Consider the following 16744-nt stretch of genomic DNA (forward strand, 5'->3'; position numbering starts at 1 on the left):
TAAATGTATAAAACTTTCCATCATTCTGCTGCTTTTAATGCCCAAGAAGACAAGTAAAAAGATCAATAAAAAGATCAATTTTAATGACAAAAATTTTATAATGGATTTTTATTCATTTGATTTTTTAAAAAAAATCGATTTTTTTTAAACAAATAATTTTAAAATTGTGAAGCAAAAAAACCCTGATTTTCGATTTGATTTTCCCACCCCTATTAAATAGCATTACAGCTGTGGTGTTTCAAACCTCCCAGTTCATGACAGAAAACTGCTGAAATGTAACTTTCATTGGTTTGAAACTGGAACCTGAGTATAAAATATTTGTCAGAAGTATGTTTGCTATAATAGATGTACATGTAATGACAATACATAAACTTTTAACCACATGCAGATCTATACATTTTTCCTATCTTTGTATTTCGTAAGGAATTTTAATCTTGACAAATGCTAATGCAGTTTTAACACATTCAAAATAATTTATACCTACATTTAATTTTCTTTATAGCTTCATAGCTGAAAAAATGTCAAAGTAGGTAATTTTGACTGTTTTCCCAAAAAGCATAACTTTAAATTTACTATGTTCATTATTATTATATATTTTTTAAAAAGACATTTAATTTATGTAAGCTTTTCCAGGGCGCTGAAGGTCTCCATATAACAGAATAATAAAGTGTGTGAAAAGTAGAAGTGTAAAAAAAGTAAAGTGTGTAAAACATGAAACATCAGTGCAATATTGAGTCAGCGCCAGTTGGATCACAGTATGATATACTGAATTATTGATTACTAAGTCAATGTTTGGCAATATTTCACTCGTGATCTGATTTCAATTTGATTCAATTTAGGATTCATCAACTGATGTTACAGGTATTTGAACAGTCATTTCTATTCATATCAAAGTCACAAAAAGTAACTCAAATTTCATTTAATATTTTTATTTCTGAGCTCAGGTATTTAGATGAATTACTTTTAATAGATTTATTCTTCTAACAAAGACAACATGCTCAGGGGAACTCAAAATACAGCTGTTTTCAAAATAAAAGTTGCAGTTACTTGATAAATGGTTATTGTTGATTTTTTAACTGTTTGCATTTTGGATTGATGTTATTGGCTCATGGACCATAGGATGATGCACCGTTACACCCGTTAATGCTCAGAATTTCAGTGTGGGATGTGAATATTGTGTAAATATTTGAAATGGCACATTTTACATACTTTGAAGTCGTCCATCACAGGAAATAAATTTCACATATAATGGAGTTCAGGCAAAGTTACTTCTTTAAACTCCTGATACATAAAATAAAGATGCAGAACCTTTGCATAAAGTAGAATATATGGCAGAGCTACTGGACTGTATTACATTATAGGCTGCAGAGATGATGTCATGGTGCAAATGGCTACCGATGACACAAATCCACAGTGTTTTAACCAGTGAAAAAATGTACATGAAATGGTCACATCTTTTCAACCTCCAACAAGAATACTTACAAAACAATTATTACAGCAGAATTTAGGAACTTGAATATTTAAATCCTGTCAACACTGTACAATACTTATATTTTTAATAAAAGTTATTAAACAGATTACATTAATGAAACTGTAGTTTTTCTTTATACTGCAAAAAACTTTTTAAACAGTGCCAATGATGTTTAGTAAAAAATGACGTCCAATAATAGATAAAAAGAAAACATTGAGAGCTCATCAAGCATCAGGGTTACAAACAGTATTATAATAAAATCTCCCCAACAGAAAAAAGGCACCAACATAACCATTTTCACACATAAATTAATATTTATTTAAGATTTGTTTTTCATATGAAAGACTTGAAGCAACATAAAACGCATAGAAACACAACAAAACGTAAAATTGTTTAAGTCATGAAACTAAACTGTAAATCGCTACATTTTTCTTTTATTTGTTTTTATTCACATCATAAATTAAGAACATTTAAAGTTAAGCAGTGCAGTGACTGGCCCCATGTTTAAACACATTTGTCATCTTTACATGAGGGAGATCAGCCTTGGTGTGTGGATTTAAACAGCCTTTTGCAGCAGGTTTACAGAGTGTTAAAGCCATTGCAACAGATATTATCTTAGTTTAGTGTCTGTGGAGTGAAAAGGTAAAATCTGCACTCAAGTGGAGAGATGATTCAACTTCCAGGCATCACCTACATCTACACGTATGGCGGCATCTGATTGGCAGGGAGCCACATTAGTGATATACCTAAAAGTTCCCGCCTGTACAGAATCCGTTTTCCGCTCCGAGGCAGAGGGGAGCGAAATGGCGACATTTCCAGCAACCTCACAAACGAGTTGGTGAATTCTGTTTAGTGTTCAGCACAAAAACAAACAAGTATAAAACAAAGCACAGCAAATTACAGTCTCTCTCACACACAGCTGCACACCAGGATTATATGCAACACATTTATGCAAAAAGTGCACAAATTTAAAACAGTTCACACAGTGCAAAAGACTAAAATGTCAGGAGATGAGTGATGTGCACTCCGCCGAAGCTATACAGTAATTACTCAGTCCAGTCTTCAGGCTGGCAGCCATATACAGTAAAGAAGTCAGTGTTTTTATGAAAAGTGCAAAAACGTTCAAGGCAGCAAGTCACATTGTTAAAGGAAATCACTGAAAAGGTCAAATAACCTTCGCGACTATAAAACACGCTCCATTTCCATTCTCCCATACGCTTTGGACTAATACCTCCTTTTAGTTGAATAACTGGCTAAAACATTTCCGTCCACACAACATGCTGTGGATCTACAGCCTCACAAGAGGGAGCAAGATGCAAACTATTTGTAGAATTTACTGTTTACTTATTATCTTCAGCACTGAAGAGTTCAGCAGCCATTGGTCACTCCAGCCTCTCCTGCGTCCAGCTGTCATTCCCCTGAGCCCAGTGAAACTCGTAGCCCTTCGACAACACGAGGCTCTCCAAGTCCTTGTCCTCGGCCCGCTCCTTCAGCCTCTGCTCCTCCAGGATGGACACCAACATGTCCCGCTTCTCGACCGTCCTCATGATCTCAGCCAGGATCTCCTGCTCCTCCTGCAGCTCAGAGGCACTTTTCTTTGTATCTAAAACGCCGTGAAAAGGAGAAAGATAAACATCGAGTTTACGCTCATTTTATTGGACTGCAGTGTTGCGTGTTGAAGGCCTTACCCTCTACTGTCATTCGACGTCTTAGATCCTGTTGCAGCCGGCTCTGGGTGTCCTCCAGCTCGAGCTCCTGAGCACTGATGGACGAGAAAATAAGCATGACCTCTACTGGCGAGAAATATGAACTGCAACAGAGTCGAAAGGATTCATGTTGGTCTGCATCCCATCTCATGCTGTCACTCACAAGATCATGAGCTCAGACTCGTAGCGCGACAGCCGGTTCTTTTCAAGAACGAGTTTAAACCAGGACTGATAGAGCTGGGTCTCGTCGCCGTCCTCTGACTGAGGCGAGTCTGTGAAGACGGGAGTGGGGAAGAGATGGACGAATGAAGCAGATACGTGATGGATTGAGGGGGAAAGAAAAGAAAATATATTTAAGATATTTATATCAACCTCATAAAGGCAAAACAAAAGAGGAAAAACTGACAACACACAGTTCATATTCACAAAGACAAAGCCTTCTGCAGTGAAAACATGAAGCAACAATGAAATCTGCTGTGAGTACAGCCATTAACTGTATGCAAAAGCTTTTAACCAGACCAGAAATAGAAGGCAATGCTTTTCTCTAAATGCTCTGAGAAGTATGGGCACCGTGATAAAACACAAGAGGACAAAAAGAGCAAAGCTTTCACTGGAATTCCACTGAGCTGCATCAGTCAGGCTGTGGCTCAGACTTCTGGCATTTACTGTGGCTCTGCAATGCAGAGACTACGAGAGCTTCACCTGCTTCTCCTCTAATTATCTTCTCTATTGCAACTCCTCTTTCTTCTATGTCTCGTTGTTTCTCTCCAACTTCTTCAAGTTGTCTCTGGATCACCTGCAGCGCAGAAAATGTGGAAAAAAAAAAAAAAGATTCATCAAAAGGACAAACTAACAAACTCGTTGCTTTTTCTACAGCATTCAGAGAACACATTGTGGTGCAATTTCTCTGCTAAAAAGGAGTTGTAATAAATCATTTAGAGTAACCAAGAAATAGTCCCGGAAAGAGATGGTGTGGCTTTCAAATTGAATTTCCCAATACTGGGAGCATGACAAACAGTGTGACTTGATTGCTGTGGGGTTGTGAAGGAAATCCAATATTAACAGAAACTGTAAGGACAGATTTCATGAAACACTCAGAGGTTTAAAAGAAAGAAGTAAAAGAACAACCAAATATTTTCAGCTCCATTTACTCGTCATTCAACAAATAATGTTATTCAGATCAATACATGTGGATCATTTTTCAAACATTTATTTGAACATGTAGAAACAAAATGGTAGTAACACATTTAAATAATAAAAAAAACAATTTACTTCCAAGAAACATTAATAAAATGCTTTATGGCAGGGCTGGAGGTTATAATCAAAGAGGTCAACCAAAACGTAAAAAACATGGTGAATGTACCGCACAGAGGAGGTGTTTAGGTCAGAGGTGTATAAAGTAGAAGTAGAAAGTAGAAGTCCTGTCCGGCAGCTCTTTCCAACCAGTCACCAAACCAGCTGAATATAATCAGCTCAGCTCCACAGCAGGTAGATGAGCCTGTTAGTGAAAACACCTGTTCTAAATGCACAGGTAGATCCAAAAACACGGCAGGACTTCTACTTTATTTTTACTTCTACTTTATACACTGTTGGTAGGTACATTTAATGGGTGGGTTTGAGTTTAGCTAAAGAAAAGTACAGAGATAAATAAATACACAAAGCAATTTATAATAAGAAATGTTTGATAAATCATTGGTTATGGATTGGAAATATGGAATATTGCTGGGAGGTAATGCGGCATGTTTTCATGTATTAATCCGGGAAATGACAAGTCATGATGTACTTTTGTAGCAGTCAGTATAATCGGAATTGTCAAAAATGTTTTAAAATTATGCTATTCTATTCTATTTTATTCTACAGTCAGTTATCAGACGCTTTTATCCAAAGCGACTTACATATGGGTGAGAACAACACAAGCACAAGATCACCCTTGACCCGTTAATCATTTAAAAAAACACATAAAAACTCTTTAAATCCATTAAGTTTCATCTCCAAAATTTTAAGCAAATAAGAAATAACCTGACGGATACTGCAGCTCAGATGTTTTTATCCTCAGTGATCCTCTCACGTTTGGAGTACTGTCTGACAAGTTGGTCCTTTACCGAGGCAACAACACTAAAGACAGCCACTAAAGTCACTTTACCATAAAGCCCTGAAAATATTGGATAAAAAACCGTTAACATATCACACTTGTAATGTTTTACATAAGTATGATGTGCTGAGTTTCAGTCACCTGGTTGATTTTAAACAAGCATTTCTAGTGTACAAAACATTACATGACCTGGCCTCTCCCCACTGAAGAAATTTATTAAATGCTCTAATACTCAACCTGTAGCCAGGGTAACAAGAGCTGCAGCGAGAGGAGACTGTGTAGTTCCTTATAGGAAAACCACTTTCGGCCAGACAGTCTTGTTTGTCACAGGTGGGAAGCTATGGAACAGCCTACCACACATAATCAGAGAGTGCCCCACATATACGTCTTTTAAAAAGGGAGCTAAAAGACTGGTTGTTATCTAACTGATAACAACCAATTTTTAATTTTAAAAATTACTAGTTGCATTACAATTAATATATTTAATCAATCATAGACCCATAGCAACGACATAATCATTTGTAGTAATTATTAGTATAGCCTCTTAGACACAATAGCCAGGGCAATACATAAATAAATATCACCAGCTGTAATTATTAGTAACATAGCTTCTATTACATAGAGAATACTGGTAATTATAAACTCACTTACTTATATACTTCGACTATTACTATTTTAGTCCACTAGAATGTAACAGATAATTATTATAACTTATTTACCTGTATGCTTCAATTATTACTATTATAGCCCGTTTGTAAGAAATAGAGAAGTTGAGCACATTCTCGGCCGTCAAAAACTCAGGATACGTGCATTTTGTATTTCACCCTGAAACACTGGTATTTTGAATGTTATTTATATTGACTGTACTGTTATGGTTGTACTCGGGCACGTCTGTTGGGTGTATTAACTAATGTAATGAATGTAATGACTTATCATAATGATTGTTTAATAATGGAATAATAGACTTTTACAATGTTTTATTGTGTAATTTTAGAGAACATCTGTTAGGGGACAACAGATGGAAATTAGCCTATGGCTATAATCTGGCTTGTTTACATCTGCAAACTGTATATGATGTTCATTAACTGGCATTGTCCCTTTTAAATAAAAATAAATTGAATTGAGTTGAAACAGTAGAGGACATCGTAGGAAGATGCTGGTGGACTCGCAGGTCCTTACATTAAGTGCTACAGGCTTTTTTTTGTTGTTGTTTTGCGTTTTTGTTTTTCTCCCTTCCCACCCCACAATATTACCGATGTTAAAATACAAATAATTAATACCATTATGTTTGTTGCAAAGAACTGGGGTAAGTTCTCCAACTTTCCAATAAATACAGCTATACTAAGTGTGGAAGTGCTCCTTGAAGAGCTGAGTCTTCAGCTTGCTCTTAAAGATAGACAAGTTTGGGAGGTCATTCCACCATCGTGGCACAACAGAGGAAAAGAGTCTGGCTAGTGATTTAGTCTCGTGTTCTGGTGGTAACACGAGGCGTCTTTCACTGGTGGAACGTAGCTGTCGAGAGGGAGTGTAGGTGTGGATGAAGGAGTGAAGGTAGACAGGAGCCGTTTGAGTTATTGTTTTGTAAGCCAGAAGCAAAGCTTTAAGATTGATGCGTGTTGCGACCAGAAGCCAGTGAAGAGCGATTAGCAGCGGAGTGACATGAGCTCATTTGGGATGGTTGAAAAACAGACACACTGCGGCGTTCTGGATCATCTGCAGAAGTATAACAGAGCATGCAGGCAGACCTGCCAGTAGGGAATTGCAGCAATCGATGCATGAAATGACCATAGCCTGAACCAAAAGCTGAGTCGTGTGTTCTGTCAGGTACGGTCTGATTCTCTTGATGTTGTAGAGAGAAAATCTACGGGCAACCGAGGCAACATGGACCTGAAAGGTCAACTGGTCATCCACCATGACACCAAGATTCCAGGCAGCAGGCGTAGGAACACGTGTGAGAGAGTCAAGCTTCACACTTAATTGCGGAGGTAAGACAATTATATAGATTGTTATGCTGTTGTTAAAAAAGGGGTGGATAAAAGTTTATTTCTGCAAAGTCTTTTTGTAGCCATTTTGTCTTGTCCCTCTTTTTAGGTCTGTTTCAAGTTATGTTCAAAATAAATTTAAAAAAAAAAAAAAAAAAAAAAAAAAAAAGAACCCATCAAAAATTGCTTCCCAGCAGGTGATTCAGATCATGTTGTATATTGATGCATCAAACTGCTAGAAGTAGAGAACATCCCAATATTCAGCATGTCCTGCTGACTAAACAGCAAATTAAGATGATGATCCTCAGCTTTATAAAGTACAGGTCTTATTCTCCCATGTGAGGCAGTAGAGGCACTACACTGGCAAATCAATGTTGGATATTTAACAAGTTTGCCTGCTGTTCAGCAGTCAGCCACTGCAGCCTATGTGACTTTAATTCATTATTTAGAGTTCTGTTTCTTATTATTAATAATAAACTTTCTACCTCCTTGAAACTTGTAAAAACAGAATATTCTTTTTAATCCTTCAGTTTGTGTATAAAAACATAATTTTAAGATGAGCAATCAGGGTCTCAGCACAGAAAACTATTACAGTCCTCACTGTAAGGCATATCAACAAAACAATTACCCAAATATTTTCAAGGTTTTCAATGTATCCCTGCTCCAATGCACCTGACTCAAGTAAATGAGTCATTGTCAGAAGTTTATAGGGTGTTGGATCCATTTTATTACATTCAATTGTGTTGAAGCAGGAATACTGTGAAAACCTGCAGCCTTTGTGAAACAGAGTTGAATGCCCTGAGAAATAAGATGAAACCGAATTTTCCCCTTTGTGGCCCAAACGACACGAGTTGCAGAGACAAACACCACAGACCAATAAAAAAGTGAAAAATAGCCCCCTCCTTTGCTCTTGGAAACAGAAATACGAGAATGTAATCAGCTATTATACACATATATTCCAAAGAAAAAAAAAAAGGAGTATTACCTGAGCTCTGTGCAGCCTCTTTAGCTGTTCCCGTTTATCCTGCTGGGCCACCGTCTTTTCCTGCTTCTTCCTCAGTTTCTCTGAAGATATCTGGAACGGGAGGAAGAGAACATTTCAGACAGTCTAACTCTGCATTTTGTTGTCAGTTAACGTGGAACAGACCATCCAAACCTTCAAGTTGGATGTCAGGTTATCGTTTTCATCATCACTGGAGGAGCTCTTTTCCAGCTTCTGCTGACTGGAAGCTGAAGACAAAGTTAAAAAGTGACAATAGTTTAGAAATAAAACATACGTTTATAAAAGATAATTTTATTGCAGTTTTCATGTTTCACTAATGAAGCACTGCCTTGAATTTGATCTAAGCTGATCCAGAAAGACTTTTACAGTTTTCCTGTTTAGAATACATCTTAAACTCACCTGTACTGGGAAGGATAAAAAAAAAAAAATCATGCTTGGTCTATTTAATTATCTAACTTAAATAACACAGATGGTTATTATCACTATTGCTCAAAGTTTTGTGAATATTATCAAATTTTTCAGATTTCTTTTTAAATACGTTCCAACACAAAATCAGTTTTAATGTCCTCAATGTGGACCAAGAGAACAAAGACAGACAAACAAGATGTCAAATATAATATCTGGACATGATGGAGCACTTTTAGGGAAAAAATAAATGAAAGTCTGAACCTATCCACACATCTTTATGAAAGTGTGTTATGGAAGAAAGAAAGGAGATTTTCCCAACCCTCACAAAGAGTTGTTGATCCTGATCATACTGACAACCATCTATTAACAGTTTGGACAGATGGTGTTCAAGTAGAGGAACTTAAATAATTCATTGTTAGCCTCCCGTAGGGTGGTCAACCAGTAAAGAGTGGGGGTGTAACAGTCCGAGAAGTATATAAAAGAGTTCGAAAAGATTTTTCTAAGCATCACGTTGATGAGCTAGAAGGCTGTTAGAAAGGCGATTTGTGGATGGATGAGTTACTGGCAGAAAGATTTTGTTTGAATTAGAAGTTAAACGTTCTTTGTTTAGAAAGGAAAATATCCTTATCTGATCTGTGGAACATGGTGGTGCTAGTATCATGATCTGAGCCTTTTCTCATTATGTTTGATTTTTTTTATTTTATAATTAGCATTAATCCTAATAGGGAATGGATGGGAGGTTAAGACTCCTGCTAAAAGGGCAATATGTGGAATATTTCAGAAAAAGGGTTTAGCTGTGTAGGAAAGCTACCATGCTATAAGCACCCAGGTCATTGTATCATAAAATGAATAAATAAAAGGGAATATTTTGCACAGGTTAAGTCAAAATCCTGATCTTAAATCTACAGAAATGTTATGCAAGACTCAAATATTAACTTTCCAGCACCTCAGAGTTGAAGCTGCTCTGGGAGGAAGACGGGACCCTCCATGTTGATGTGTTTGTTTTATGTTCAGCAAAAAGTGTTGCGACGTCTCCAAATGTCCAGAAAATTCATTCAGTTTCAGAGAATCACAAAGCGACACCTCAGAAGACATACCAACCTTTGTTTCTGAGGTTTGAGAGGATTGTCCTAATCTCTTTTTGGACCTCCTGGTCCCTCCCTTCGGCATCAGACAACTCCCTCTTCCTCAGCCTCAGTGAAGAGAACAAGTTGACCCTTTTGCGGGAAAGAGATCCAGTGCTGTTAGAAAGTGCCCCTTCAGAGTCTCTCTTGCTCTTTAGGGACACCTGCTGCAACAAAGACGGCAGGTCTTGGCCTGCCCCCCATGGATCTGCCTCCACAGATGCCCAGCCAGCACCTCGCATGCTGGCCCTCCTCTCCTCCTCAGTGCCGAAGAGCGAGTTAAAGCTAAAAGCTCCTTCAGACATGGGCCTCTGTTTGCGGGGGCCTTCACGTTTGGGTCTCCTGGATAGTTGAGAAAACAAAATCGGACTGAGAAAATCCCATCACCAGCAGCAGCTAAAGTATGACTAAAGGGTCTGATACAAACATTACGACTGCAGTGTTGGAGTTGCTGAAGTGATTGCTCCCATTAAACGTCCTCCTGAAGGCATTGGCTATGATCTGGAGCGCTGACGGGGCAGATGCTGAGGATGCTGCTCCGTTCTGGCTCGAGTTTGGCTTATCTACTTCTGTTTGTGCCTGATAACACATCACAGGAAAGGAAAAATGTGCTCAACATTAATTCCTCTAATTTCCTCCACATTTCTGTGTTTCCATCACATAAAAAGAAGGAAAAAAAACAAACAGATTTTCGCTCTGCTTCTCTACCTGGTCAGTGTGTTGATCTGTGTTTGTGTCGACGCCATTAATGGGATTTTCTTCTGGTTTGAGATCTACATCCAAGTTTACCAGCTTCTCTTTCTCAGTGAGGGACAACGTCAACCGTTTCCTCGCAGTGGACGAGTGGCAGACTGACTTTATCACAGCTGGGGCTTCATAGCTTCCCTCTGAAGGAGTCTGGGTATCTCCTGATGTTGTGGAGTCCTGAGTAAATATAAAACATACATATATGATGAGTCAATAGATAAACTAAAGATCTAGAAAAAACTATTACAGTCCTGTCACTGTTCTTCCTGTCAGATAAGTTGAATGAAATTCTGCTCAGAAGTTTTTGACAAAAAAAAAAAAGAAGAGGTCATACAGTTGGTTTCCCATCAGAGGCGACTTCCTCTAAATCAGAGTCCACTTCTGGGACGGTTTCTGGTCCCTCTTTGTCCTGATGAAAGTTTCTCTGAAAGTGCTTGATGAAGATCAGCGGGAAGGCTGCATAGACAAACGACAGGATAAAAAATCTTATTTCCAATCCTGAAAATACAGCAAACAGCTTCTTTTTAAGAAATCAATTCAGCCTCAGCTGAATATAGATGATGCATTTGAGTTCATTAACGCAAAGGGAAACGCTGGGTAATATCGTCTGACAAAGAGGGGTCATGAGAAAATTTGGTGTTTTATCTGCCATGTGCACTAAACCTGCAGGTTGGCTGTCAGGGACCGCGGTTCTGGAGGTTGTGGATGTTTCCTGCTGGAGCATACCAGAATCTGATTTATGCATCATGCTTTGGTAGAACTTGACAACAAGCTGTTGAGGAGATTCACTCAATTTCAATCAGGTGTGCTGGAGCAGGGAAACATCTAAAAGCTACAGTAGTGCAACCCTCTGGGACTGGAGTTGCAGATCCCTGCACTAAACACTCACAAGAAACTAAATAAAATCTGCAAGCAAGAGAAACATCGACATCTAGTGTTGAATCAGCAGTATGACAACAAGGCTGACGCGATGCAGCCAGTCCGGTTCAGCAACTCCCACCTAAAACCTGATTTCTAAAGTCAACGAGCCCAAACATGCAGCTGGAGTTGGAAAGAACAAAATAATAAGCAACAACAACAAAATCATGAACTTTAGAGAGCAGACAAGAGTCAACGTTCAAAACAAATATTTCAGGTAATGCTGAATGAAATGAAGCAGTGAAGCAATGAGGAGTTATAGATCAGACAGAAAAGCAGAGAGGGACACGGAAACTCGCAAAACACTCACTTGCTCTGATCTTCCACTTCCATCTGTGGCCATTTTTGGTCTTAAACTGACCTGCAGACAGAAAAAGGAGACGGATTGATTTGTCTTTTGGGAGAGTGCCCAAATGGCCAACAAGCAATTAACACTTTTTAGTAAGAATAAAAATAATATTAAAAAAAACTTGTAATGCGCAGTAAGACGTCTGCATGTCCATCATCAGAGTTAAACGGCATGTTAACAGTACCTCATAATTAGCTGCTGTAGAGGAGATTTGTTTGGAGGTTATTTTATAGACCAATGTAATGAAAAGAAACAATCAGTGCAGAACTGATTGTCCATCCCAGATCCCAGATAAAACACTTCTGTGTTTTAAGACTAAACCAAGTCTTAAAATGTTCTTTGAAAACTTTTGTCACATATTTAAATCAGGACACAAACTACCTTAGTACGTTAAGGAAAAATAAAAATAAAAACAAAGGTGAAAATAATAGTGACAGTGATGTCAAAAGAAGAGGTGATTGAGCAGTCAGAGTTCCCCGTCTCAGCTTTTTATTTTTATTTCTAATGTCTTAAAAATACATAAAAGATTTAAATTTAAAAAATATTTTTTATGCATTTCTCAATACAGGATGTGCTTTTTTTTAGTTAAAAAAAAAAAGTGTAAAACTTTGTTTTTTAAAAGGGTGAAAGAAAAAGTTATTTATATGGGAAAAAATCCTACTTTACACTCAGTCGCCATTTAAAAAAAAAAAAATCTAATCAAAATGTAGTTGTATAGGACCAGCGCAAAGTGCTTTACATATACTAAAACAACAAGGAATAGACACTAAATAATTCACACACATACTGAACACACACAGCACAGCAAATCCCATGTTGCATGGCAAAACTAAAATAATCTTCTGATTCTTTAACCAATTATAATAATAATATTAATAAAGGTCATTAGGTCCACTTGTGAAACTAGTCGTCTCAACATGGTCAAGTTCAAACTAAGCATCAGACTGAGGAGGAAAGAGAATTTAAGTGACAGTAAACTGAGGCTACAATTCACACACAGTCACCAGTTAGAAGATGGGAAATCATTGCCTGGTATGAGTCGTCTCCATTTTAGCTCCACATTCAAATGGTAGGATCAGAATTAGTTGGAGACTTCAGGAAACGTGGATCCATCCTGCCTGGGACCATGTTCATATTGACTAAAGTCTGAGAAATGTCTAACACCTCGCTGAATCTATTTCACCACGAAAGAAGGCTGTTCTGAAGGGAACAGACGGTCCAACTTGGTACGAGCCAGGAGTACCTAATGAAGTGGCCATTAGTGTATGTATGACATGAAACCTGTTGGAGCTTTAGACTTTCGTACTGTGTTACTGAAAAACCAGGAGAAACTACTGAAGATAAAGGGACTCTCAGTTATGCAGCTTCAGAAACAAAAACATTTCAGTCTGTTGCTCCTGCATTTCCAGAAGAGTGTGTGGGCAGAGAGCTCAGTCCAGGAAATCTCAGCTGCAGAGATAAAATAACAAATATTTAGCTCAGTGCGGGGGAAAAAGCTATTATATGTCAGCCTCGCTCTCATTTCCCACACATAATCACAGGGGAGGGACTCCAAGACAAACACAGCGCTGGAGTCACCAGTTAAAGTTCAGCCAGTTTAAGCTTCTCCCTCAGGGAATATCAGATCTTCAAGTAATAACAGGGACTGAAAACTCATTTGAGTGGCACTAAATCAGCAAATACCTTCAGGAAAAACAGAGTAACCTTCTGGTTTTGGGAACTGGAAGGTTAGTGCATGTAGAGTTCTACTGGAGCTCAACTGACCTTTACCGCCATCTTCCATGTGGCTCTGAACCACGGTAGCGTCTTCCTTTGAAGGTCTGGCTGTGCAAGAATCATCCACAGCATCAACAGCCATCTCTGTATCCTCAAGGTCTCTGTTGTGACCCTTGCCAAGGTGCTCCGACTGCAGGCCGGAAAACACACCTGCAAATGACAACAGTGTGCGGCCATTAAACTTTAACTGGTCTGAAACTAATGCCAAGTTCCGGAAACATAAACGGACATGGTTCATGCACATTGCCTCAACTCAACGCTACGTTTCAGCACAGTTACTCATCTACAGCAGGGGTGTCCAAAGTCGACCCCTAGAGGGCCCGTGTCCTGCAGGTTTATGATGTGTCCCTGTTCCAACACACATGGCGCACATTAAATGGACCCAACAGCCAATGAAGTTCTGCACAATGACTCATTCATCTGAGTCAGGTGTTTTGAAGCAGGAATGCATGAAAAACCTGCAGGATTGTGGCCCTCGAAGACTGGAACTGCACACCCCTGATCTACAGCCAAACAAACATCCTGGAGCTTAAAAAAGCAGCGTGTTTTCTACACATTAAATACCTTCAAGTGACAAAAATAAGAATGACGCATGCAGTTTAAACACCTGCATATACACTAAAAAGAAAATAAAAAGCTGTGATCTAACATAACAGAGTTTATACTGATCTGCATTCACATACAAGCACATATTTATGTGTACTCACAGGATAATGGAGTCAACAATGTACAGAATGTTTCCAGAGATGATTCCACTTGATCACAGCAAAGAAATTAACATGTGACAGAACAACCATTGTGTCATTTATGAGAAATGACAGATACCGAAAAACCAGAGGACAGGACAGAGAAGACCCACTAGCAGAGCCCACGGGGACGCTGAGAGAAGAGAGTCACTTCACTTCTGTTCAGGCTGACTGATCTCTTAACTGGTTGTGGTTCAGCTTTTGCACGAGGCCTGTTTTTTTTTGTCTTTTTTTTTTGTCTGATCTATCTCAACAAAGCTTCCGTTTTCTCCCGTTTTGCAGCTTTTACAGCTGCTAAATCAACTGCATAGTTTGCTGCAAACCTAAAGCTTGTTCATCTCCTGATAAGGCGTTAAAACGAAGAACGTGTCAGTTGTTAAAAGCTGTGAACCTGATTTGTGTGGGTGATGTTAGGTCCACTTAGCACAGAGGTGGAGATAAGTATTTGCTTTTTGCAAAAGTTGTTAATGTTTATGTTACACGGAAGGCAGGTATTTCCAGATTTATTAGCATCATTATAACATTCCCCCCTTATGCCAATATGATCATTTTTAAGCCACTTAGAATAATCAAAATGATGCGATTCAACTGACTGGTAACAAATGACAATGCAAATAAATTATGTAATCAAATCTGATTTATTTCTGAAGATATTTACAGCTTCTAAATATAACTTAAGCAATTTTACAGAACTTAACAAATAAGGCTGACAGGCTACATATAATCATCTACAAAACATCAGCGGTACAGCCACTATTTATCCGGCAGTGTGCATTAAAAAAAAAAAAGAAAAAAAAGGAAAAAGCTATTGGGCTGCTTATCTCCTGAGCAGACTAAGAGGTACATGAGAGAGATCTGGAGAGGGACGCAGAAGTGGGGAGGCCTCCTCCTGAAACAGAGGGAACCACAGACAGACCACAGACATGTGGACACGGATTACTGTCAAATGGACCGAAGAGGGAGGGAAGATAAATTCAGGCTGAATGGTCGTGCTTGAGGTCAGTGACAGCATGCATTAGAGAGGCCACCTTGCCAGCAAATACAAGGTGCTATGTGTGCATTACTGCACCATTAACACAAGCTTGGAATAATCTCCATGGCAAACACTGAGCTGTAGAATTATTACTTTGTTGTATGAAAATATGATTTGATCTGACAGGAAATTAGCGTTTCTTCTTCTTTAGTTGTTTAAGTGGAGATTTGTGAGTTGAGCACTCTCAGTTTGGGTTTCAGGCAAGGTGAGCTAAGCTAAGCTAACAGCTGTCTATGATGCAGCCACAGAGCAGAAAGTTTTTCCACCACCTAAAACTTAAACCTCAAGTATTTCAAAGTGATTTGAACAAATGTTAACTGTGAATTTTTTTTACAGTGCATCACTTCTGCATGGGGTGGTTTCACTAACTTTGTTGCAAGGCAGTGTTTTAACATGGACATCATCGGACCAGACCTCTGGTCATGTTGCTAAATGGACATTTTGTTGAAATGGTGCAAAGACCAAGCAATAATTTTCTGATGCAGAAGTGAAGTGATGTAAAAACCCACAAGCTCTAACCCGAACCATGATGAAGTTTTCCACGTTTGAGGTGTTTCAAATGATCAGAAAAATTCACACCAGACGCCTTTCTGATTAGCTTTTAGCTTGCCTCTCAAAATTTATTTTTGATAGTTTGAACTGAGTGTGCTCTGACCACCATCCACTGCAGGTAGGACACGGACCACTCAAACACTTCACAGTAGTCCACAAAAAAGCAAGCAAATTATCCCCTATAGTCTACATGCTAACAGTACCAATAATACAATCTATTAGAAAGCCGTAAACAAAATATCCAATGCTAACGGGTCTTTGCTTTTTCAAAAATCACCTAATGAATCTAAGTATTGAAAAACTGAAATTACAACTAGATAGACATGCGAGGATAATCTGAGGATTAGGAACATGAGATGAACCCATCAGAGCACCGTCAGGGTGTTTTTACTAACAATATAAATGTTGGCGTCTTGATGGTTTACTAGGAAAACAGAAAAATCAATATTGAAGATTTTTACTTGATAAAATGAAAATTGCAAATTTGTCAAAGTGCTGGAAAGACCGCCGCTAGTATGGATAACAAGAAAACAATAATTTATATTTATCTCTGATTCATGAAATGTGTTTATTTTAACAAAAATACTTAATACTTCAGTCTTTGAAAGTGTCAATGGCACCACGATGTTGGCTCGTTTTCAATTTGTGTTCTAATTAATATCATGCAATGCTACACATAACACCTTTAAGGCATAGCAGGCCAAACAGAGGTTTGTGCTGGTTTGTGATTAGTTAAGGTTAGTTAAAAGGTGGGCGGATCTTCAAAGGCAGCCAATGCAAAAGCAGCGCAACAAAATTATATGACCAAAGCTGGCCAACCGTCACCTTCCCAGCTGG

The 16744-nt window shown here is 38.4% G+C and overlaps 2 protein-coding genes across 3 annotated transcripts in view; both read right to left on the reverse strand.

The window, feature by feature from the left end:
- Positions 1-1772: 1772 nt before the first annotated feature.
- Positions 1773-13875, reverse strand: LOC306770067 (F-actin-monooxygenase mical2b-like). Its single transcript, XM_079258852.1, has 12 exons — positions 13565-13875; positions 11762-11812; positions 10868-10989; positions 10495-10710; positions 10214-10365; positions 9764-10128; positions 8408-8481; positions 8237-8326; positions 3880-3973; positions 3341-3449; positions 3160-3233; positions 1773-3074 (listed from the first exon to the last, which is right to left on the reverse strand). Exons 1-12 carry the CDS (start codon positions 13818-13820, stop codon positions 2854-2856), a joined length of 1824 nt encoding a protein of 607 aa, XP_079114978.1. The 5' UTR covers positions 13821-13875; the 3' UTR covers positions 1773-2853.
- Positions 13876-14947: 1072 nt separating this feature from the next.
- Positions 14948-16744, reverse strand: part of LOC306770049 (F-actin-monooxygenase mical2b-like) — a 58988-nt gene continuing 57191 nt past the window's right edge. For both annotated transcript variants that reach the window (XM_079258831.1, XM_079258830.1), the window contains exon 26: positions 14948-15211. In XM_079258831.1, the coding sequence (XP_079114957.1) occupies positions 15156-15211 (56 nt within the window). In that variant the 3' untranslated portion in view covers positions 14948-15155. The remainder of the gene's footprint in view (positions 15212-16744) is intronic.

Source organism: Telmatherina bonti (assembly GCF_933228915.1).
Source record: "Telmatherina bonti genome assembly, chromosome: 2".
Taxonomy (NCBI): Eukaryota; Metazoa; Chordata; class Actinopteri; order Atheriniformes; family Telmatherinidae; genus Telmatherina; species Telmatherina bonti.